The 24,302-nt window shown below is 45.5% G+C and overlaps 2 protein-coding genes across 13 annotated transcripts in view; both read right to left on the bottom strand.

The window, feature by feature from the left end:
* Window positions 1-1,207, bottom strand: part of LOC126578954 (uncharacterized) — a 1,457-nt gene extending 250 nt beyond the window's left edge. Inside the window, exons 1-3 of the mRNA XM_050242076.1 lie at window positions 1,096-1,207; window positions 974-1,025; window positions 1-911 (exon numbers count right to left, since the gene is read on the bottom strand). The exon at window positions 1-911 is cut by the window's left edge and continues 250 nt beyond it. Of these exons, the coding sequence (XP_050098033.1) occupies window positions 1-911; window positions 974-992 (930 nt within the window). The 5' untranslated portion in view covers window positions 993-1,025; window positions 1,096-1,207. The remainder of the gene's footprint in view (window positions 912-973; window positions 1,026-1,095) is intronic.
* A 575-nt stretch (window positions 1,208-1,782) lies between these two features.
* LOC126578952 (collagen alpha-1(XVIII) chain) overlaps window positions 1,783-24,302 on the bottom strand; it is a 106,216-nt gene continuing 83,696 nt past the window's right edge. For 8 of the 12 annotated variants that reach the window (XM_050242063.1, XM_050242071.1, XM_050242067.1 and 5 more), the window contains 12 exons: window positions 22,766-22,879; window positions 22,534-22,602; window positions 19,258-19,402; window positions 18,741-18,818; window positions 17,988-18,127; window positions 16,507-16,599; window positions 14,601-14,729; window positions 12,719-12,745; window positions 9,844-9,974; window positions 5,384-5,563; window positions 3,414-3,641; window positions 1,783-3,314 (listed from right to left, as the gene is read on the bottom strand). In XM_050242063.1, coding sequence (XP_050098020.1) covers window positions 3,251-3,314; window positions 3,414-3,641; window positions 5,384-5,563; window positions 9,844-9,974; window positions 12,719-12,745; window positions 14,601-14,729; window positions 16,507-16,599; window positions 17,988-18,127; window positions 18,741-18,818; window positions 19,258-19,402; window positions 22,534-22,602; window positions 22,766-22,879 — 1,398 coding nt within the window. In that variant the 3' untranslated portion in view covers window positions 1,783-3,250. The remainder of the gene's footprint in view (window positions 3,315-3,413; window positions 3,642-5,383; window positions 5,564-9,843; window positions 9,975-12,718; window positions 12,746-14,600; window positions 14,730-16,506; window positions 16,600-17,987; window positions 18,128-18,740; window positions 18,819-19,257; window positions 19,403-22,533; window positions 22,603-22,765; window positions 22,880-24,302) is intronic. The other 4 variants (XM_050242066.1, XM_050242075.1, XM_050242064.1 and 1 more) reach the window with 3 other exon arrangements.

The following is a 24,302-nucleotide window of genomic DNA, read 5'->3' as shown; positions in this document are numbered from 1 at the left end:
GAAGCAATTATCCGTTCTGTTCTGTATTCCTGCATTTCTGTATCGCGGTCGGACGTTTGCTTGTATGCCCACTTCCTGCGCTGATGTTACAGTCGAGGATACACTTTGCTGTAATGGACTTATTTGCTTCGGTCTTTCGGTTTGTTTCACGTTATTCGAGAAACGTTGAACGAAAGGTTGCAGCACTCTTGGGTACCTCGGAGTTGACGCTGCCACAGGACGAGGAAATGCGAACGAAGCTTTCTTAGCAGGCAGCGCCGTGGATAGATTCAATGGTTCCGACTGTATTTCAAACTTCGATTGGTGTTGTGTTTCGACTGGTCGTTTCTGCTCGGCAACTGCATCCGAATTGGCAGTTAAATTGGAGCACGTAGGTCGTTCTATGGTAGTGCTGGGATGGGTACATTTGCTTGTAAAGGAAACATTTTCCTTCCCTTTCCTAGGGTACGTCGCACCGTTCACACTGACCATTTCAGGAGAAGAGGGAGTCTTGGGAACCCGTTTGCTAGCCACTTCGTAGCTTCCTCGTAATCCATGTAATAGCCGGTCCAATTCTTCTTCTTCCTGCTGCATCATGGCATTTTGTTGTATTACGTACAGTGCCGCTAGTTGCTCTTGATTTTTGAACAGATCTACCGACGTTTCTATTCCGGCGAATAGCGATTGTGTATCGGGCAGTTGAATGAACTCATCTGATATCGCTTGCGATGGATTAGGATCGTTTGATTTCGATTTGGATACCTCTCCGTTCCCAGGCTTAGCAGCAGGAGCAGCCTTTGATCGGTTCCTTGGCTTACTTTTCTTTTTGGCCGATAATTGATCAGATTCACGGTAGCATATTTGTCTTTTTCGAACACGAAGGTTTGGGGCCTGCGAAGACTCAATGACGAACTCATCTTCTCCCGAGCCGGCTACAAATGCGGTTAAAATGAGGATTAAAATAGCATATTTCGGAATCGTTTCTTTGCCTCACCTGCCAACGCATTGTCCATTTACTAAATACAAACGTTCCTGAATAGGAATCGCTTAAAAACACGAAGGAAACAAATAGAAAAGATTAAAACTACACAGGTGGAGCATTCCCAATACGCTTACCAGAAGAAATTACGCTTATTTTGCGGAAGGTCACACTTAACACTTAACCCAAACAGCAAACGATCAAGAAAAGTGTTTTTAGGAGAATAGCGAAGCCTTCTTTGGTTTTACCTCCAACAGCCAAAGCAATCAAACGTCAACGTAAAAAAATGTCATCCTACTAAAAAGCTCTCGAAAAAGCTCGGACCAGGTGTACTAAAATGTATCCTTTCTGATGTCCTCTAGCCGACTAATTTGAATACTAGAAAAACGGACAATTCGTTCTGCTGTTTTTTTGGAATGTTACTACTAGGAAATTCCTTTTCCTAGCTCTTTTCGGATAGTTACATAGAAGCTAGAGAGACCAAGGAAACGGCATCATTTTTTCAGATTGATTGCAAATTTTATTACACCAAGTCAGTTTCCAGTTCTCCCCTATTTTTTTCTGGCGCACTGTCCGACGGCTTGATACAATCGAATCCCCATTCTCGCAACCTTTCAATAATTAGTCGATCAAATTGCTTACACGCTACGTTCATGGTACAAACAATTTAATAAAATTAAAACAGTAACTAAACTCATGTTCCACGTGTTGATATGCACGAAATGATATGAGCCCCTGTTTCTCCTTCTACTTTCCTGTCACTGATACGCACTGTTTGGGTTTGGACAACCGATATTGCTTTAAATGTACTGTAGACCGTGTACTTGACCCAGACAAAACCATCCAGAAAAGAGAACGAAAATGATTGGATGATTGTTTTTTTTTTTTTTTGGTGGGAAGGCATGGGATAGGAGGGTTTCTGGTTAGTTTTTGACTAAGAATCATGCTCATTCGTTTGGAAGAGTGTTTGTTCATTGACATTGACAAATCAATTGATATCGTAAAGTTCTAGTCGAATTTGCAAACGTACATTATTCACAACACGGTTTGTCATCGTTTAGCTATGAGTTTGCTACGCTTCATTATTGTGTACAAGCACTCGACCGGTGCCCAAGTCTCTTAATGTTCATCGCATCGAGATGTCGCTTTTTTCCCCCTATATATAACCAATGATTGAGTTAATGTACAAAACGTGGCAGAAATTGTTAGCATTATCGTAACTAAACGCGTCCAAAGGACCAATTACATTTCTTTGAAAGGAGAGGAAGATTAGAGAGAGTTGTGAGAGAGAGAGAGAGAGAGAGAGAGAAAGGAGAAAAAGAATACAGCAGATAAGCGAGCTTTCCCCCCGACTCCACTGTAAATGTTTAATCGTTTTCTTTTGTTAAAATCTGGCTCGCAACATCGGCGAGTCTTCGCTATATCGATAACTGGGCGCGTCTTATGCGTTTTTGCTAAGAGGGCAAGTCCACTAAACAATAAGATTCAATAAGACTTTACCATCAATTTGACTATCAACATGACGAGAGTTCGGTAGAGTAGTTGACTCGGAATTTGACTTCGTTGACACGCGGTAAGACTGGAGTAATGTTCGTTAAGCACTAATTGAATCGCAATTGCCGGTAGCGCGCTAACCACTGACCCTCACACTGCGTAATTGTTCCGTGCGCCACCCACGGTCTCCCCCTGCCCCTCCCCTGCGTTACTTACACAACTCATGAATTACAATATCGACCGTATGTTACATATGAGCCAACGAAAAGCGTTAAACAACAAAACAGAATGATGCAAATGTAATGATTTTTTTTGTGTGCTGTGTGTTGTTGCTTGTTTGTTATTTAAAATTACTTATTATCATTAGTTCTTGAATCATTAGTTTCCAACGCAACGCGTGCGCACTCGTTGCACCCTCTTGCGTTTTGATCCTTAGCCTAGTTACGCACTAGTTTGACCTCTTTAACCTAACTCCCGATCTCTCTCCCTTGGATCGCGCACCGGTCGGTGTCCCTTAAACAGACTCTTGGCTCGCTGATACCTAATGCTAGTTTCATCTCGCATCTCGTCGCAGTACAAAGTCGCAAATGGCTTCAGTGTGCACTCTCGATTGGCCTTCGAGCGTTTGTGATGTCCGTGTACGGGTACGGTGATGATGATGATGGGGATGATGTTGGCGTTGTTGGCGTATGGTTAGAGTTGCTTCACTCGATTTACGGTAACGATGGTGGTGCACTGCGCGTTGAGTATTTGGAAACTGTAATTCTAGACCGAACCTCACCGTCCTCACTCTTTCCTCTACAGTGCGTCGATGCTTTGGAGATATTGACTGTACTCCTCTTCGTTGGCAAACTCGTGTTGGCTAGCAGGAGAGGCGTGCGCATGCAAGAGAGAGAGAGAGAAAGAGGAAAACAAAATTAATACATTTTTAGATAATATCAATTCAAAGGTTTTAGCATACCTTCTAGTGTCTCTTCGCTTTCGCCTCCGATCCTGGGGAACCGCTTCGACGCAGAGTACTATGAACCGATTATCACAGGAGTACCGTTCCTGGTCGAGTAATTTGTTGCCTAGTAAACTGCTGGCCAGACCGATCTTGTCTGATGATGCTGAATGCCAGGCGTCGCAATATGTCTCTATTGCTCGCTCACCGAGTGCGCTGGAACCGTGCCATAACAGCTTCTGGGGCCTGTAGGTGGTAGCGGAGAAGTAGATTGTATAATATATCGGATATTAACAAAACCTTAAGGGCATCACAACAAACTACTATTAACAGGCATTTACATCCAATTTCCAGCATGTTTTCCTCATCTTGCATCCCGAAAACCAGTGACTGGCAGCACAATGAGGTTTTATTTTTGCAGAAAAAAAGCTTCACAAAGGTTTCAAAGGGATTCCCTTCGCTTCAAACATTATCGTGCCCTGGAACGATGCCAATGATCCAGCGGATTCGCATGGGGATCAACTGCATGCACGACGTCCAGCACCGAAGCTCGTCATGCTCCCGTGCGCCCAGTATCCAGTGGAAAGGAAAAAGGATATTGAATTTTCATTATTGGCCGTAAAGCTCTCTTAACAAGATCGCCGGCACTGGCGAATTCCGGATACGCAGTTGCTCGCCCGGTTGCTCTCCTTTTTTGGCCAACTGAGATAAAACAAATTAATCCATTATTCATTGCGCAACGCATGCTACGCATGTGTGCGTTATCGAACGCCCATTTCGCCTCAATCGCTTGATAAGCGATGCGTAACGCAGCCACCAAAGTTCATGATTTGGCGGGAAAATGGAATTAACGCATTGACACTATACCGCTTCGTTTCGCTTTTCGAAGTGTACTAATAAAATATTCCTTTTTAATAGAATTTTTCGAAAAGTTTATGCACAAACGAAACGACAAGCGAGACAGAAGTCGAAAGACGCATTAGTATCACCGCTCGCCGTAGTGATTGACGGGAGGAATTTTGCAGACACAAGCACCAGACCACATGCCAGATGATCTCATTTCGCTTGGGCTGCGATTTACGTGTCACTCAATTCGATTCGATTGGTAAATTTGATTTGACACATATTTTTATAGCCGAATTGCCCTTTTGCCGCCTATCAATGGGGGCGCCAAGAGGTTTGTGGCCTTGGCGTTCCGACATGACCTCAGCGATTGTTGTTCCGGTCTAGGGTACACAGTACGGACCTTGGTAAAGTGATCTTGCGCCGGACGTTTGATTGGATTTGGGCGCCGAGCTCATCGGTGATTGTTTCGGTTTTCCGATAAAAGCATTTTGACAACAATGCGCCCCGACACTGTCCTTATGTCATGACTAGGGCAATTTTATCTATGAGACATTTTACCTCAAGGGTGTAATTTATTTTTTACCATTTTTTGGGTCCACTTTTGACCGGTTGCCTAACGTTTGCCGGTCTAATGAATGTGCTTTTAGAGGGAAAATTGCAAATTACCATAGGCAGGGCACTGTAAGGTTAAAGTGGGGAGTTTTTAACATGACATACAGCCAGGACCTTTTCAGATTGAGGTCCTAACATTTCGTATTCCATTGGGGCTAATACCTGCCGTGAAAGTTGAAATCCATGTCAAAGCTTCATCAAAAACTAAATCCCACAAAGCCATAACTGATGGGTGGTATTAGAAAGGGAGCTCGGTCGTACCATTTGGAACATTAGGATCAATTCCCCGGAGGGTACTTCATTTGGTTCAATTATTTGGCATTAAGCCGATAGACAAGCGCAGAGAATGTTTGTGGTTACTAGTGCCTGGCCAATCCACACAAACTACAACGCAACATCGAAAATGGTGGTTAGCTTGGAGTCGATGAGCTGCTCCCGGCAAAACCGTTGCCAATAGTTACGAATATTTCGAGGACACGGAAACCACAAATCCCGTCAAATGCAGATACACAACACACACTTGTACTTACCACGTCATATCGGTGAGGATGTTCTTCCCGCTGAAGCTGTAGATCTGTGGGGTCTGTGAGAAGAAGCCACCGTGACCGTTGAAGATGCTGTTCCACGAATTGAACAGAACTTTGCCCCGGTTATTCACTACCGGCAGCTCCCGGTCCGCTACCCGTACGATCGAGTCCAGGTTTTGGATTCTGCAGAAGAAAACGTAAAATAACAACGAGAGCAAAAAGTGAGCAGAAAAGTTAGTTAATGGTGTAGTCCTTGAGTTGGTCGCAAAAGTCCCGACAGAGAGAGGATCATGAAGAACACACGAGGAAGGGAGGAATATAATAAGCAAAACAGGAGTAGGAAAAGTTGGACATAAACTTGGAAACACATGGGCGACGCAGAAGGGGGGGCAGCAGTTAAAATTGTGGAAAGTAGCAAATTAACAACCAGGATAACGGCAGGGCAAATCCTTGCCAGAGGCTGCTATGTTGGTGGCACCATGGCTTACTTCGCTCTACTTCGCGTGCCCTGGTACATTCGTGGTGAGGTATTAAACGGATGAATTAAGATGCCCTTGGGGCCTTCACTGTCGCGCGTTAGGCTTTACGTCAATTAACGGCGCAAGCCGTGAGTGATAAAGCCGTCACGTCACACCGACGTGGAATCAAAAAGCGAATAAATAATACGTTCTCCCTCCTTCCCGGTGCACGTGAGAGTGATAGCTATACGGTATACACGTCCCTCACACCACACCACACGACGGAACGATGGATTCCGAGAATGGTGGAAATTGAGTAATAAAATTTCCATCAGTAACGGTGTGGTGCGGTAACTGCTGCTGCTTGTGCACCTTGTTCTAGCCACTCACCTCTGCGCCTGCTGTCTCTCTAATACTCGTACCGTTATGAATAATGAAATATTTGAAATGCATTGTTCAAACATTAACATTCCCTACATCCTACGTCATACGAAGGCGAAACGTTGGCGTGGTCTGAGGCGAGAAAGAATCCGTTTGCCAGGATCACTGCGTACTAAAGCACAAACGAAGCTCCAGCTCTACTTCACATCCACTCCGGGGGCAAGAGAAAGCAACAACAAACCCTGTACCGAGAAGCGTCAGCACAGAAATGTGTTTTTGCTGTGCCCCTGGCGCGGCAGAGGAGAGTGAAACCTTCTGACGTCCTTCTGGTTCTGTACCGCGAGCTTAATCTTGCTCACATCCTACACCAAAGGTACTTGTGGCGCTCTGACTGGTGTCCCCGGTGGGACGATGGTAGAAAGAGGAAAGATTCTGGATGCACTGCACTGCAAAATGCATGCCGTACATGCCCGCTTGAGCGTTCTTGAAGTTTAATTTTCATTCAGCGCTGGCGCCGCTGATTGGAAGTTCACCTTGGAGAGGTGTTTCGAAGGTTTTCTGCACTGATAAGCACTGCCTAGTGGGCCCTGCACTGTCGAGTCGGCTACATCTGTATCATGGAATGTTGGTCATGGTTGATACGTCACTGGAAGAGGCATGGTGTCTTTGATTTCATTAGCTGCACTCTCCAGTACGCCTTCTGCAGATCGTGAAGCGTGCGATAGTGCAATCAGAAGTTGGCAAACCGATTAATGGCAATCGATAAAGTAACGTATCAATCCACCAACGTAGTGCAGCGAGTGCACCTCTATCACAACAGCACAACCTGGCAGATAATTTGCATTTTCAACCCCCCGGGCCAACACCGACAGTACGGTGAGTTCGAGTCGTTGCCGTTGACTAGCGCTTCCGGTACGCTAGTTGCCTTCCGGAACTGCCGAATGTCTCGCAGCATTGGAAGCATTCCTGTTGCTGCTGCTGCAAGGGACCGAGGTTCAGGTTTGCTGGTATTTCGCTTAATTTTGCTGCATTTCCACCCCGTCAGCGGAATCGATCGAGCGTTTCCAGTCCAGTGACGTCTCCGGACCGGTTTTTGGGTGGAAAAAACGAGCCCCCGGTACCGGAGATCGGAGACCCCAGGAAAGTAAGTGTGTCGACGATGCCCGAAATTGCATCCTAATTGGATTGACGTAGCGAAAGTGCTCCCACGACGTCGTACATGCCTTCCAGAAGGTGATTTCAGAAGAGAGGACTTTGGGTGCCAGAATGTTACTCCATTCCGTTCGTTGTGGTGGTGGTGGTGTTAATTTTATTATGGTCAACTTTTGGGTGATAACGTAGACGATCTCTCTTCCGATCGGCCAGGGCGTGGTGATTACGTGGTTTCCTCATGCCATCGCAACGTTGCTGCTGCTGCTGCTTCTCGTTACATGAAACAGCAATATATCTAGCAGCACCGCCAGCACCGGACGGTCATCGGATACCGGATCGTTGTCCCTGTGTGTCCTGCCGTAGGTCGTAGGATTTTAATTATTTTAAAGCGGTGGTCAAGTGGTGATTGGCCGGTTCGGCATCGTTTAATGAAAATCGATTTGCGGATAATGTGCGATACGGTCACTGAATGAAGTGCGGCAGAGTAGTAGGCCTCTCGTCGTTCTCGGTTGTCGTTGCCGTTCGCCAACCGTAATCAGTGGTTACTTTGACGTGGAAATTTCTTCGTTCGATCGCAATGGAATATTGGTTTTCAATACGATGGAAGTTATTGAGGATATTGGCACGTAGCAAGTAGTTTTGTTATTAAGGAGATGATGATTTTTCTTTAAAACGTAATAAGAAACCGCCACCACCACACTTCAACTGCTTTTTGCAAACTTTCTTCTATTTCATGATTTTATGTAGAATGCCCTAGAATCTTTCATTCTAAACTGTGGTGGTGGGAGGGAGATCGTGTCCTGAATATCAAACCGATCGCTGAGCTCGAAGAAATTAGAAGAACCTTATGCTAACCACATAAGGCTACAGCATGGAGTGGAGTGAGTTGCTTTACCGAAAATCATTCCACCGTTGGTCGCTCTGTTGTGCTAGGTTTTTGTGGTTTCTGGAAAATTTTCTGCTCGTGATACTGAGTTGAGCACAGAATTGGAAACTTTTTTCCCCCTCGGTACGTTCCAGAAGTGGAGCAAGGATCCCGGGGATTCTAAAGTGGTTGGTATATGAGAAAGGAGGTTTTCTGTGTGTTCATAAATTCAAATGCGAGTCACACGAAATGGCAGTCATACCGCCGCTCGGGGGAGAAGCATGCAACCACAGCACAGCCCAGCAATCCTTGGATAATCCTCGCACTCATCGTTGTCGTGTTGCTAAGGGCAACGTGCCGTTTGCGCGTTGCTGAGTACGCGCTGAATGGACTTAAATAGATGAGTCCTCCTCCTTGCCGACTTGCATGTACACATGTTTTGGGACCGTGAAAATCCGTCTTTTGCCGGCATGCGACCAGCAGCGACTATCTGCCAAATGAGTGTACGATTGGTGTGACTACGGCTGCCATTCCGGGCTGCTGGTAACTTTCTACCCGGCTGCCTTCCTGCCTGCCTGCTTGGTCGCTGGCCATGATTAACATTTAGCTTGTTCGCGAGGAAAGTTTCTCGTAGAAGGAAAATAACTCAGGCGGAAACGGAATGAATGGGCATCTGACAAAGTTGGTTGACAGGGCCGGGCCGATGCTGGCGTGAAAATGGAGCTAATTTAAATTTTACAGATTCCAGCAGCTTCGAAACGAAATTGAATTACGATACGAACCAGTCAGCTTAACCAGGCAGCGTACACGGGGGGGGGGGGGGGGGGGCGGGACGGGAATGATTTTGGTGGTAACAACATGTCGGGGGATTTGGGTTGGGCCAGTGATTAAGTAGGTATCGTGTTGAGAGCACTACAATCAACACGCTTTGCTGAGTGTTGGAGGGCAGCTCCATTGAAAAGCGACCTTTCCCCGTGAACTATTTATAGAACAGCGAGTTGTTGGGTGCTCCATTGATGCAGCCCATTGTTTGATTTTAAAAAAACACACAATTTTAATTATATCGGGATGTGGAGGAGCGAGTGTTGTTGTGTAGGATGAACATTTGAGAAGGAATAAACACTAATTGTGGGAATAATTGTGGAGCATCAGGTGTTAGGATCGTTTAGCATTAAAAGTGAGGCTCAAATATTCTAGTCAAAACAAAAATACATTGTTTTCCAATCCATTGAACGATGAGTACCACCTAGCTTTGGAAAAGAAAAAAAAACATTTACTTTATCTAAATACATGCTTCCATTTAGTGTATGAAAGCCTAGAGCAATAGAACCGTGCGAACTATCGTTATCGAGAATGTTGCCCAGAGCGGCGTGGATTTTATTTGATTTACGTGATTTAACGTGCAGAGAATAGCGTGGCTTGTGGTGCCAGTCGGGGCAAGGAGCAAACAGCGAACAAAGACCAATTTTTGGTAAACGTTTGACGACCGAATGACAGCATCGAGCAACAAGAGTGCTTAAAACAGATCTCTCTCTCTCTCTCTCTCTCTCTCTCTCGAGAGAGAGAGAGAGAGAGAGAGACAAGGGAGAATAGAGTATCACACTTACCTCGACGATAGGAATGCCCTGAATGTCCCTAGGAGACCGGCACGCCGTGCCTGGCGATAGCACGCGAAGTCAGCGCCACGAATGCCCTGCATATCGCCCGAGTACGGTTCGTTAAGTGCTGCCATCCTCAGCTGTCAACAGTATCGGTACATGGAAGGGAAAAGAGAAAGAGAAAGAGAGACAGAGAGAGAGAGAGAAAACGTATTATAAAGAGGCACAAAGAACACGGCCGCATACGTAGCAAGCTTTGATGGAGAATAATGCCAAATAGAAGCAGCTACATCAGAGCCCGGTCATAGTATGAACGTTTTCTTTGCTGCACAATCGAAATGATGGAAAGCATGAACGCAGAGCGTGAAATGAAGACAAATCTCTGAGAGACGAAATGAAGAAATTTGCAGTAAATAATACAAGAGCAAAAGAAACTGGTGAAAGTATCGCCGGTACGGCATTCGTTCGTGACATGTAAACATTTTCGTCGCCACGAGCATTTCGTTTAATTTGATGGATGGGATGGATGAGACATTGTTGTGATACGGTGGTGCTATTCCATCGATTTCTGCTAGTGCTGCCAGTGATGGTGCTGAGTGAATGTGATCAAATTGTCGTAAATGAATGATTTGAAAGCATTGTCTGGTAAATTTTCAACCTCCCTTGAAATGTACTAATGATGCAGTCATTCGAGACGAGAGGGATGAGTGAAAATAACGAAAATCGATTGACTACTTAGCATAGCTATGGCAGAAATGTACATTGAATAAAGGGCCTTAATTAGTTGTTTAAAATGAAAAGCTAATCAAGCTGTAAAATTTGATATCTTGACTACGAGAAAGTTAGCGTAGTTTAGCATCCACGAATGTCAAATTTACTTTTTATAACAATAGATGAAATGCATTAAGTTACACCAATAAATGCGATGAAGAACATTATATTTCCAACCCATAATGAGAGCGATGGGATGCTCTTTAAAACAAATGAGCCCATCGTGGAAAGTGGCCGTGGCAAACAAAACGCCGTTGATTTGAATTGCAATTGCCGGAATTCAATTACGGTAATCGAATCGCCGCTCGTCCACCTCGCTCGCCTCAGCTCAGTCGTGGCTCACACTTTTATCGTTTCGTCACATTTTCACTGAAATTAAACGATGATGATGGAACCCTCGTGACCCTGGTGGAGGAGCAGGAGGAGGAGTAGCAGAGTGGAGTTTCCCATTTTTTCCCACTGTTAAACGTGCGCTGTAACAACATAGCCACGTGCGGACAGCCTCGCTTGACTGCCACTCGAGATTCGAAGGGTCCTTAACCGCGATTTCCCGCAGAGTGGAGTGTATTTTGAGTTTAATTAAAATTTGATGAAAACTACATCCCTTCCGTGGTCGCGTCCTATTTGTGTGTTTCCCTCCGGTCCGCGGTGGACTGATGGCTGATGTTTGGGAAACGTTTACGCGCCTTGTTCAGGTACGAAAGCAGCGGGTAGTGGTGCTTAGGAGCGAATTACTGCCACACTGGCATGCAGAACAGCCACGCGGTAATCGCAGAATGCATTAGTGAAACACAATGTTACACTGATGTGTTTGCAGTTGAGTGACTGGCAAGTGGCAATCATTGTTGCGGATGCATGGGTGGCGAACATAAATCATCGCTCGCTCCCAGCTCGCCCGCGATCATCAGCAACAATGTAACAGTGAGCTGCGTTTATGGTCGTACCGCGTGGCAAAGCACTTGCCCTGAGAGGCTTTTGCTGTCAGCTGAACGAAGATTTCGTTTATAAAATTATTATTATTAGCATTATTATCGCAAATTACGATCGTAATAAATGTGTTTCTCCCACGTCTTTCACGCGCCGGATCATTCGGGTGCTCATCTTGCTGTTGTAGAAACGATGAGTGTCCTCAGAAGCTCTGCAGGAGCTTAGAATGATACCATCTAGCAGGCGGTGACCTACGGTTTGCAATCAACACCGCTCATTAGGGCAAACCCTCCGCTGATACAGCATGCTTCCGGTGCGAAAATGCGATGCTAGTGACCACAAAACATCGATTAGCGAAATCCATTTATTTCGTGCTAGTTTATAAATGTTAAACGGCCATTTTTACCAACAGAACGTGTCGAAAACCGGCAAAAAAAACCATTTTTTGGTACAAAGCACCATGCGCCTCCATCAGACACTTCCACGTGTTTGCGGAGGGAAAAATGCGCAAAATGCATGAAATAAAATGGAATTCATTAATTTATCAACGTAAATTTCATACAGTAACGTGTCTGCGTGGTAGCTCAGCAAACCAATCACACAGAAAGCGTGCGGCCATAATGTTAGCCTCACACGAGAGCTGCAGCTGGTAACAGGGCCCCAAGACGCCAAGACGTCAGTGCACAGCGGCAAAACGAGGCCACTCTCGATGTCTTTACTCGTCTCGCGTAATGATCCGGCCATGGATAAAGCCAGCGAATGAATGTTTGAATAAATAAAGCTCCCACGCTTCCCCTTAGCCGGGAAGGGCAAACGCATCGAATAGGGAATTCGAAAGAATAATAATAAATAAACGGTAAGGACGGACGGAAGGAGCAAAAAGGCCGCAAAAACAGCCAGATATACTGGCGTGCAAAGTTGTCTTTCCGGAAGAAGTGGCCCCGAAACAGAGGCAAAGAGAAGGCGAGAGACCGCAGAAAGTCTGCATGCTGCAAAAGCTTCCGTGTGATGGCAAAATGAACGCGAGATGCGTGTTCGTGCGTGAGCGTATGAGCGTGCTGAGCAAGGGGATGAAATGGTGAAATAACAAAATGTGTAGCCTACACGTCGAGCACAGAGCGTATGGAATGCTGGCAGCTAGGCCACGGTCATGGTGAAGGTGGGAATCATTGGAGGAAATATTTACCGACTCATACTCCGTCGCGGCGGTTAACTGCATCCGGGTGGGGAGTGAATTGTTGTTACACGTTGTTGGATGATGGTTAGTTTGTTGTTTTGGGTGTTGTAATGGTGCACAACACGGCGTTGATCGTTGTTTTATGGTTATTGCACATTACCACCGGGGACCGACACCGTGAGACCGCAGTCATCGTCGTTAGTCGTTAGTTTCGGCGGGGAGGGAGGCAGGTGGGAGTCGTTCAGAGTTCCGGAACCACCCGACGACCCCGGTTGGTCGCGTGTTTTGGATTTTTGTGTGTTTTGTTTTTTTTTCAAATATTTATTTTCGTTTTTGACGCACAATATGCCGCACACACGTTACAGCAGCCGTTCCCGGGGGGGGAGTTGGTCATGACCGTGGCAGTAAAATGTGCACCAAAAAGGTAGAGAGAGAGAGAAAAGGGAGAAAGCAAAGGAGAAGGAGGAATGAAAACATTTGTAGCGCAGCGCGAAGCTGTAAGGCCAGTTAAGTCGAGCACGTTCTGCCGCGTAGTAGTGTTTGGGGCAGGGGCTGGAGCTTTACTATCGCTGAACATACGAATACACAACGCACGTATATAAATTTCATTTCGGTGTTTCGTTCCGTGTTGCACGTGAATAAAAGCGTACAAAAAACCGCGCCATGAAAAGGATCGCCTTCCGTTGGAGGTTTGTGGCAAAGCAAATAGCAAATGGTTTGTAGGGAGAGAGAGATCATCCGTTATGGCGATGGCGGAACGAATGTCTTACTGCTTTTTGTCACTCCGAAATTCAGCAGTGGCTGAGCATAGCAGCAGCAATGGTAGCAAAATTAAGAAAATATTTTACTAGCTTAAGCATCGTTCATGTTGGTAGCGCGAACGAGCGAAATCGTTGACGGATGCCAGCAGGAAGCAGAAAGCTGTTAGCTGTTTGCTTTTTCTTGTTTCTGTTTTCATTTTATAGCTCCACTGTATTAATAGTGCCAAACACGGTGTTACGGTGCAGGGATTGTAGGTTAATTGAGACAGGCGAGTGTCCGGTCTGGAAAACACTAGTGCACCACAGCAAACGGTGAAAGGAAACTTTCAGATCTTTCCACTGCACGAAACCGTCAACAACGCTACCATAAGCCAATGCATAAGCACTTGGGCTACCGATGCTGTGCTGCTTCACCAGCGAAGAGGCAGTTCAATAAAAAAAGGGACCGAAGCATTAAAACCCTGCACAGCGCTTATGCATGGCCGCAACCGCACAGCCAGCGTGCCAGTGAAGGAGCTTTGCTGGCGCTGGCATGCGCAGCGGATTAATGGGCCCGTTGGCGGGGCAGCACAATAATGAAGAGAGACACGTTAAATTATAAATATTGGATTATTATTCCACAAAAATGGCACATAAATTCCAATGACAGCGATGGCACGATAAATTTTCCGCCACAGTTGCGTTTCAACGGTTTCAGCTCGATGCGCTTCCGGCAGGATGTTGCCTTTACTTTTTGTTGTTGGGTATTGCTTTCCGGTTCCGCCGGAAACAAACTGACCGTGTTTATTGAGTTTTATTTCATCTTTCACATACGGTCCTTCGTGGAGGATTGTAGGGGAAAAGGAATCGTATATAAAACTGGGACACCGTTTCGGGGGGGATCACGGTGGTTGAAATAAATATTTAAAGTAGTAGTCAACATTAGCCAAGCAGGATTGGAAAGAAAATCCAATGTGTTAGGTTGCTTTCAGTTAAAATTGTCTTTGGTTACCGTTAATGTAAAGAGGTTCCACTCGTCAAAGCTCATCAAATTGAACGAATTTGTCCCCAAATGGCGACAAACTCGGTGCTATTTGCTGTTTGTTTAGCGCGACAACCAGTGAACCGGGTGAAGATGTGCGGTTACTTACCGTGGAGTCTTCCTCGTGGTGCGGATGGTTTTTGATGAGGTTCGATACCTGCAGCTGCTCGGAACGTTGCGGTGGCAGTCCGGTGGTAGTCGGTGGGGCTGGTGTAGCGATCGGTATGAACGTTCCAAGCTGCAAAAAAGGTTGAACATGGAGAAGACAAAATGTGTTGAGGCTCTATTTACGTAAGGGCGAACTTTGTGCGAGTAGAAAGGTCCTCGGCTCAAGCAGGTCAATCGGAATGCAAATTTGATCGCTCGGATGGACCTTTTTACCATTTGCTGTGAGGCAGGGCGATTTCATTTGCCTATAAATCAATTATACCCTTTGAGTGAAGAATGATTCCTATCTAACTGTTTATTACAATTTTCAATTTTCCTGCTCTGTTCTGCTCTGCTTTAATGCGATTAGTGTACCGTGGAAGTTCATGATTTTCCACCACTATTAATTCATTAAAACTCGTTACTATCCACCTCGTTTTAAAACATTTTAATTTAAATGGCTTCTGCACAGCGCAAAAGTCGGTACGGTGTTACGATGTAACCGCACCGAGAAAGTGCAATCACTGGCGCAAGGGAGGACGAAATAAGCTTCTATTACATCCGTCGACAAGGATTATGGTCTGCCAGAGAAAATTAATTCTATTATGTAGTTCTGTTGCTTTTAGGTCACACTGTACTACGATGCAGCTTCCATGATTCATAATGAAAATTATGTTTTTCATTTTAAATTCACATAGCGCAGTAATCAATTGTGCTTTGTTGTGTTAGAGAATAGTATAAATGTAATCAAAAAGCATGAGTTGGATAAACATTCAGTTGTTGCAGTGTGACAGTGTGTAGTTCAATTGTTTATGCTCTCAGAAATCTTCTTTTTTCATAATTGAATAACATGAAACCCATAATGCACTTTCGATGACAGAGGTTTCTTTCATGATCTTGTGGCTTCACTAGAGTATTATTCATGTTGTGGCTAGCGTGCAAACAATGTTGCTTCCACCCGGTGAGATTATTCAAGTGTCAATAATGAAATGCATGGCATGGGAGCCATGCAGTGGTGAACGAAAAAAAAAAACACACAATCTCTGCAGGGCTATGGAATACGCAAAATACGGTATTTTCCACCATGCAGCGCCAATGTATAGTGGTTGGTAATTGAATTTAATTACGCCCTTACCGATAACTCGGTGCAATTGATGCACTGGAGCAGACATTGATGTTGATAATTGTTGTCATTGTACTTCCGCGATAATGAAGCTCATTGCTGGGTACTCGGTAGTGCTTTCAACGAGCGTATAAAGTGGATAAAGTGTTTCCGCTTAGAAAATATATTCGTTCTGGTCATATTGTTGTAATAAAGCATTACGGTGGAATTGAGATAATTATCAACTGGAAATGGATATTTGTTTTTTCTGATTGTAATTATCTTAAATGTTGAAGCAATGCTGCTGTAATGTGTTCATTTTTAAAGCGGAAATCATATAAATCTCAATCTAAAACGTATCTGTAATCACAAACTATGAATTTCAGTAACTGAATATCGTTTTGCATAACTCTCATTGCGACGATGACAATGAAAAAAATGATGTTCTTCAAGCTGCAAATTGTCAGTTGTTTGCTCGTACAGCAACACACCCACCGATCTTATTTGATTTCGGCTGGAAGAGGCCTCATTCCTTAGTTTATTAGGCTGGTTGGGTAACGATAGGGTAAACAACATAAAGTTGATCGCCTGCTTTGTCGCACTCTCGTCCGGAGCAACGCGACAATTGATTTCAGTACGGATGCCGGATGGTAGTGTGAAGAGTGAGAGAGACAGTGAGAGCATTATGTGTCTAGCTCCTCATTGTTCCACCGATAAGCATCCCAGGACACGAGGAAATGGAGATGGACCGAAATGGGATACTTACCGCAATGTACTGCCATCCTTTTTTCACTCGCACCAGCAGGGCTTCCTCGTCAATTATGTATGCGAGTGTTCCGACCGGCGTATGAGCAGACATCTGGAGGAGAAGCAGAGAGAGAGAGAGAGAGAGAGGCAAATGAGCAGGAGATGTGGCCAGAAGCCACGCTGATTTCCATCACAGTGACACTAAATCTTGAGTGGATCTCATTGTCTTGCTGAGGAATAGGCCGGCATCCATGATTGTAACTAAGTAGCCTTGTATTATCTTGATTACTACCATCCACTAGACATTGTGCGTACGGCAATGTTCAAGAAAAAGATGCAACATTTAGCTTCTGTTACAGTTTATCTTGTGACACAATTGGACGTCATTATCGGCCGCAGTTGCTTTCACAAGAAAATTCGTCTCAAGTTATTCGTGTTATCGTTGTTCATTCATTCATAAATGTTACGCAAATATCAATTTAAATTTGTTTGCCCACCCTCTTTTACGGTACTGTAGTCATCAAACATTTCGCAAATCATTTCAATTCCATTCCTTTTAATTATGTTTATATTAAAATGAGACACAAAAAACCCCTGCTTTCGTTGATATCGTGGAAAGAAAAGGAAATGTAACACGAATGACTGCATTGAAATATGGAAACCCCATTCAAGCATCCATGCGATACAAAAGGAAAGCATCTTTTATCCCTTCAATTGCTGCAATATCCTATTTCCAGGGCGGCTTAAAATGTTTGCAGGCTATTAGGAACCGCAGTAAAACAAAAAAAAAAACAAGTTTACCAAAGTAAGCTCTTAGCGTTCGCTTTTCTGAAGAAGATAAACCAAGAACAAGCAAGTGAAGCTGAGGGAGCGTTAATCACGTCCCCCACGATAGTGCACTACTCAGTGCGGAGCGACTAAGGGCCATACAGTGATACCATGATAGTCATGCTGAATGGAGCTCTAGAAGTTGGATCCTTCACTTCTATGAATCCTTGAGAGCGAAGGGAATAGCAAACGCGCTCATCAACTGCATGGCTGCTGATGTGCGGAATTGGAAAATAGATCCTGATGCACTTGTTTATACGCCGCAAATCAGTTGCAATCCTAGCGAGGGTTCTTGGCTGTTCCTTTTCACCCTTTTTCCCGTTTCCAGAGTGAAATGCAGCGAGCGAGGACGCGGGTGCGTAATACGTCGTCGTCCTCGAGTGAGCCTTATGATTGCTTTGCGACAGAAGCTGTCCTTTCAGAGTACAGATGTTGCGCATCCAAGGGCCAAAGGAAGTTATGTCATCTCTTCGTGAAGACTCTTGGCCAAGTAGCGCCGCTATGAATAATTGATAACGCTAGGCGACCATTACATTGGTATGAGTGCAGCTGTGAGGGAGTGTCACTGGCGGAGTTTTTATCGTTCCCTCCGCTCCATCGCTTCGTTTTTCCTCCATTCATCTACACGATAAGAGATTACATCGGCGGTGTGAGTGGTGCCGGGCCCCTTACCTTGGTCATCGTTTCTGAATTCTGGAACGTTACGGCTCCCGGTACGATACGCACGTTCGGTCCGTAGCTGTTCCGTATGTCGTCACTATCGTGCAGCGGTCGTCCTGGTGCTCCCGGTGGTCCCGGCGGTCCTGGTGGGCCTGTTTCGACGAGGGGATAAACCGTTTCACATTAGCGATTGATTTCGATAAGTGCAAGGGATAATTTTCGGCCTACGCCACGACACAATACGGAACGATCACGTTCCAATACGTTTCGTTCGGTTGCGTGGAAGTGGTAGAAGGTTTTAATTCTAATGCTAGCTTAGCTTGAGAGTAACGAGTGCGAATGTGATGCTGTGACTGAAATGGAACATAAAAGCTAATGCGTTTTGTGTGTTTAATGTGAGGTGAATGCGAAATGCGAGAGTTTAATTTAACGTTTATTATGTTGCTGATGTTGATCGAAATGAAAAAATGAGCCCTAAACCTTCTGGTTTAAAATAATAGAAATGATGCAACCATTGTGCTCTTCGCGAAATTGCACAAAAGAATTAAAAAATAAATCAATATGGTTAACAAAAATGAAAAAAAATTCTCTACATTCAATGAAATCATTCAAATCTAATGTTATATTCAGCCTTGATACTGTAGTACTTTGTTCGACTACAGCACAAAAACAAAACAACAACAATACGAACGAAGCAAATAAATAACACTCCGGGTGTCACGAAATATACAACACTTAAAGCTCGAAGCAAGTCAACAAGATTACCAAGGGTGCTGTCGTCATAGTCCTTGTGGTGCTTCAGTTCTCTCAGAGCCTTCAACTCATCCATACTGGACCGGCCTCCTTTGACGGAATGATTGGTTCAGCGAAGCCATCGCGGAGCCAGACGATTGTGTTTGTGTTTTTTTTCCCCCGCAATCGAAGGATGTAATGCGCATCGACGATGGGGGGCCGGTGATTGATTCAAACAGGCAATTGATTCGTGTGACGTGTTCGATGAGGTTTTTGGTTGTTATTACATGGCGATGCAATGGCGTTGGCATTAGTTGGGGTTGGATGATGTTTGCGTTTGGTTTTATCGTGTTTATTTTTGATGGTTTTTTTCATGGCGCGTTGCCACAGTGCGTGACACACAAAGAGAGAGAGAGAGAGAGAATGAAGCAAAAGAATGTATTACGATTATTGGTTTTAGTTGCGGCGTGGTTATGCTATGGTTAAGCACACCGGAACACCAACCATGCGGACAATGCGTGCTGCGTGCTTGAATGATTGCCCAGCTTACCTGGCCGTCCGTAGAAGTGTTGCGATTCACTGTAGAACGGGCTGCGTGAGTCCATACCTGGTTCGCCCTTTTCTCCGATGATTGAAAGCCCGGGTGGGCCCGGTGGGCCGGGTGGTCCTGGGGGTCCCGGTGGTCCGGGTATTTGCTGATGAGGAGTAGAAAATAATCAGAAGATATTTAACATTATATGCGATGTTGGGATGTTGACTGCAACGTGTGCAATAAACTTCATCGAATATGCGCGTCTATAGCCCTCTCGGTACGATTGGTAGAATCAGAAGGAAGGAGGCTGCCGGTAGTCCTGGTGGGCCCGGTAGCCCATCACGTTCATCCATACCACGATTGCCCTTGTCACCTTTTAGCTGTGTAAATCGAGCGAAACGGAACTATCAGACCATGACCAGCCGGGCGGATTTGGGTTGCCGGCACAGTTAGCAAGCCTTCGGGATGCGAGAGCTTACCGCCCACGGCACACACATACAGGCGCACGCATAACATAGTGATCATCATCAACAGCATCATCATCGTCGTTTGAAAGTTTGCCTTTGGTTATTCATAGCACACACATGTGGACTGCGGAAACGCATCTGTCACCCGGGAGGGCGTGCTTGTCCTTGCCTCGACTGTCGACAGCAGCAGCAGCCAGCTGCACGTGAGGACGTGAGGGTCTCGAGAGTGTAAGGCAACTGCCACTGGAAAACGCTGAAGTGACTAACGGGTGCGTCCCCTAGCAGATGCACCTGTGCTATCACATTCCGAGTGCATTGTGCAAGTGCATTCAAGTGACTGAGACGTTGGGACAACGCGTACCCCAAGGGAAACGTTGCTTCTTCAAGCGACAGACGCTTGCGGTTGTTTCGTTCCAGAATATGCAACTGGGGTTGACTAGTGTAAACGATTTGTGCAACGTTAATTCCAAAAGTAGCATTTGTGCCTCGAGCAGCCGTACATTAGCATCCAAGGAGTGTTGCGCGTGGTAAAAGACATGTATTGCCGGTGTCTTGGCGCACTAGCGGCCGCGTTGGAGGATGATATGAAATCAGGGTGCCTGCGAGCACCAGATGCGTTTGTGGAGTCGCATTGTCGTTCATGAAGTGCTCTGCACAGCTATAAGTTCTGCACTTTGGGTGCTACAATTTATATTTAAAATGCATTTACTTCGTCTGCCTCCCTATCTGCTGCAGGGATTGTGATTTGAGAAGTTTTTCCGTCGCCAACGTGACGACACCATATGGTGTAGTGTGAATGGTGTAGTCGAGTATTACATTGCAGCGGGTCTTCGCTAAACGAGTTTGTTCCATTTCACGCGCAAAGTTTGGCATTGTGCCTTGATGCAAACGAGCATTAGGCAGTGTTGCCAGATGCTACCGAGAATGTCCTCGATGGAGGCGCCTGGTAGCCCGTGATTTTTCGCGATTTTGTACCTCGCGTTTTGAGCTTCATAATAAGGTTAAAAAATACTGAAAAGGTTTCTACATGAGCAGATAGCAATTTCTGGTGGTCTCACGGGTTTTGCAGAAATTTTCCTGATTGACCTATTTTTGGACGATTCTTTTTTCAGATAAACTCAAAATCCAATACACATTATGCTTCATACCATGCCATGCTTTAACATTAGATGTAGCGTGTAGGTGAGTAGCTCGAGCAGATAATGCTATGCTAAGCAGCGAATAAATTACGACTCAGACCACTTATACGCTCTCCTCCATCATATGCCGGGAGAGAATAATTCTCGAATTTTGTACCAAATTTAAGACCATCGACTCGTTGTCTTGTTATAGTTTGGGTGCTACTTTTGGGTGTCTTTAACTTTTCCTTTACCCCACGAATGCTAAGCTATGCATGCAGCCCCAGGGGTTTTTGTGTAGCGTTTTGATTCAGGGCCAGCACGAAGCAAAAGGGAGAGACAGAGAAAGAGGACGACGTACTCCAACGTAACAACGAAGCAAAAACAATGCCGATAGAAGCGAGTACAGGGAGCAACGAAGAGAAGCGGCCCTTATCCTTCGAGCCATGGTCATGGGATACCATGCCGAGCAGATGCAGCTCCCTTTCGGCGAGAGCAAGAATGCAGACAAGCATTTAGGAGAGGAAATTTATGACCTAGAAAAGGTAACGATTTCGGCAATGTTGCTCCACTTTGCCGCATCCACTGGTTGTAAACGCTGGCACTATTTTTACGCCCTAGGTTAACCAAGAAGGACCCGATTCTAACCTTTTTCGTGTTCGTCCTTCTTGCTCTCACTGTTCTGAGCTCCACACAATAGTGACTGCAATGGTGACCCTTTAAAGGTTGGTTCACTGTCGGTGGAAAGGAAAATTATCGCCCAAAAACTAAAAGCAACTCGCCATTAAACTGAACTCGCGAACTCTCGCGAGGTGCAAGTTTGTAAAAAAAAACGTAGATCATTCAAGTAGCGCGCACGAGGTTGAGAAAACGGGGGAGGAATTGAGATGGAAGTTTCTCGGAGATTTAGCGTTTATAGCGGTGGTTCCCGAACGACCGATGAAAAGGAGTGAGAAGCGCGTCAAGCGTGGCGTGATTCTCCATCCTGTCAAGCGGGCAACGAGACGGCAATCTTGATTTCTGTCTGCAATCGTCTGCAGCTTCGGTTGATTTGTGGACTGGCTTTTGCAATACTTTAAGTGCTTGGGCGTCTGGTTTTTTTCCTGGTTTGCAAATTCTGTTCACCAGTTCACAGCGCCACGAACAAGCGTTCTCGGTGGACGATAAACTTCCACGTTTCACTCGCAACCGAGTGGTCAGTCAGAGATTTAGAAAGTCATGATTAATTAAGTCGAGGCTGGGGTGCGCACACGGAACTACCACCGGTGGTTGGTTCGGTGGTCCACCGGATGCAATGACTGCTACGACCGAGAGATTATCGCGCTCGCAGCCTCAAATGCTGCTCTGCCAACGCTCTGCTGGTTGGTTGAGCGTAAGTAAAATGTATGTAAAAAGTTGCTGACAGATGGGTCAGTGTGTAAGCTTCCGATAAAAGCGTTCCAACGCCTATGCTAATGAAGTTAGTGAAAATAGAATCTGTGATTACAGCTGGATGCAGCTGCGCGTTCCATTTTGGTTTCATCCTGTAAAAGTTATTCATTTGAAATGTTTGCTTAAGCTTGTGCTGGGGGGTTAGTTTGACAAAAAAACTGCGATTTAAAACTTATGAATCTGTTCTCATCGATGGATGCTATTGGGACATATTGTCCACCTTTCGGATTGTCATAGGTCTGAAAATTGATGGATGGATACAATTAGAAAATACTTACACCCATTAAAGTGATGCTGTCTCCTTTTTCACCCTTTGGTCCTGGTTCGCCTTTCGGTCCTTCCCGTCCCTAGCACGAAATGTGACGAAAGTAAATGACAGTGACAATGACGGATTTTGAAATCATTTCACAAACTAATGCATCTTGCAGATTGCAGTTTGTCACTCCATCGAGTAATCATCGATCACGCCACCATGGTAAAAATGGCTGCCACCCAATCAAAGCTTCTTACCGGCCATGCATCACTCATGGTGCCAGGTTTTCCCGGCGGTCCAATCGGTCCTGGTGAGCCCGTCCTTCCTTTGCGTCCCCGCTGTCCTCGGTCTCCTTTATCTCCTTTGTTGGCCTGGGTGGGGTGGGGAGATAGAATGGAGACGATTAATTGGCAAATCTTGTATTTGTCACTACGCTGGCCCCTCGCATTAGCATTCAAAACAAGCGTTGCGCTAATTTATGCTTCATTTGAATGATAATCGGTACAGCGAATCGATTGATAGTGTCAGGAATATGGGTTAACGATTATGATTGTTATGTGCCGTCCAATAGCTCCTTATGATTCTTTTTTCCTTATAAAAAAGGGGAATACACCATTCTCAAGCTTCCATTAATAATGACTTATTGTACCGCATATTGCCAATTCTGAGCTTGTTGTTGCGCTGTTGTTCTTTCGGGATTTATTGATGAATTTATAATGCTTTCAGTTGACTTAGCACGCAAAGCAGAGAAACGGATAGCAAGGTGCAGCGAAAAATCGATTCAATGAAGCGAATCTCTGTTGCATAAATTATTGCCCGCTCTCTCTCTCTCTCTCTTTCTATGCTGGTCAATACGGATGAACAATGGGACTTTACAACTATTACAGCTTCTCGCCATTTGAAACTATCAACTGCACCGTGAAATCTCAGGCTACAAAAAAAAACTCCCTTCCATTTCCCTCTGGGCGGATTATTCGCGTAGCACTTCGCTTCGAATTCAATGAAAGCGATCCTTCCGTTGCCACTGAACACCGGTAGTCGGTCCGGCGGACTCGGCTATCGGTGACCGGCACATGGTTCTGCAATTGTTTTAATGAAAAAATAGCTCTGGAAGGTTCCTATTTCATGCAGCATTCAGAGATGGGGGAAAAAAAAACCCGCGCTAGGAACACACTGTGCACGGATGCATGCAGAGCAGAGGGAGATTGTAGCCCCTAGCACATGCTGCTGCAGTGCAAAACCGGGCCCAGACAGACAACGCTGCCTCGCAACCGGTAACTAGGAACGCGGAACGTCAACGAATTCTGTGGAAAGCTGCCACTCTGGCCTCGGGCAAGCAGAAAGCAGTACAATGTTAGGAAGCTAATAAACTACAAACTGCTGGCAACGGCTCAGTGAGCGAGCGCGCCTCGACGGTCATACGAAGCCAAACGCTTTGCTTGCGCTGCAGAACGCAGGAAGTGCAGCATCATTCAGGCAATGGTGCCGTTCAGGTGTGGAATCTTCTTGCATGCTGATGATGGCGGGCGGTCGTCTGTTGTCTCTGCATCACACAGACGCACACACATGGAGCCCCGCACCACGTTAGTGACGTTTCCGGTGTGCTCCGGTGTGATTTTTCGTTTTGTGCCATGTTTGTGCATCCGTTTCGTTCACCAGCGAAAGCGCAGAGAGAGAGAGCGAGGAATCGTGAATGATGCTACTATAAATTGTCCAATAAAATGGCGCCTCCGGGTGTGCTTTTTTGTGTCGAGATCCTTTATGTCCCTCCGAGCGTTCGCGGCACTAATGTCG

The sequence above is a fragment of the Anopheles aquasalis genome, chromosome 3, assembly GCF_943734665.1.
Source record: "Anopheles aquasalis chromosome 3, idAnoAquaMG_Q_19, whole genome shotgun sequence".
Taxonomy (NCBI): domain Eukaryota; kingdom Metazoa; phylum Arthropoda; class Insecta; order Diptera; family Culicidae; genus Anopheles; species Anopheles aquasalis.
This window is presented reverse-complemented; position numbering and strand designations above follow the sequence as displayed.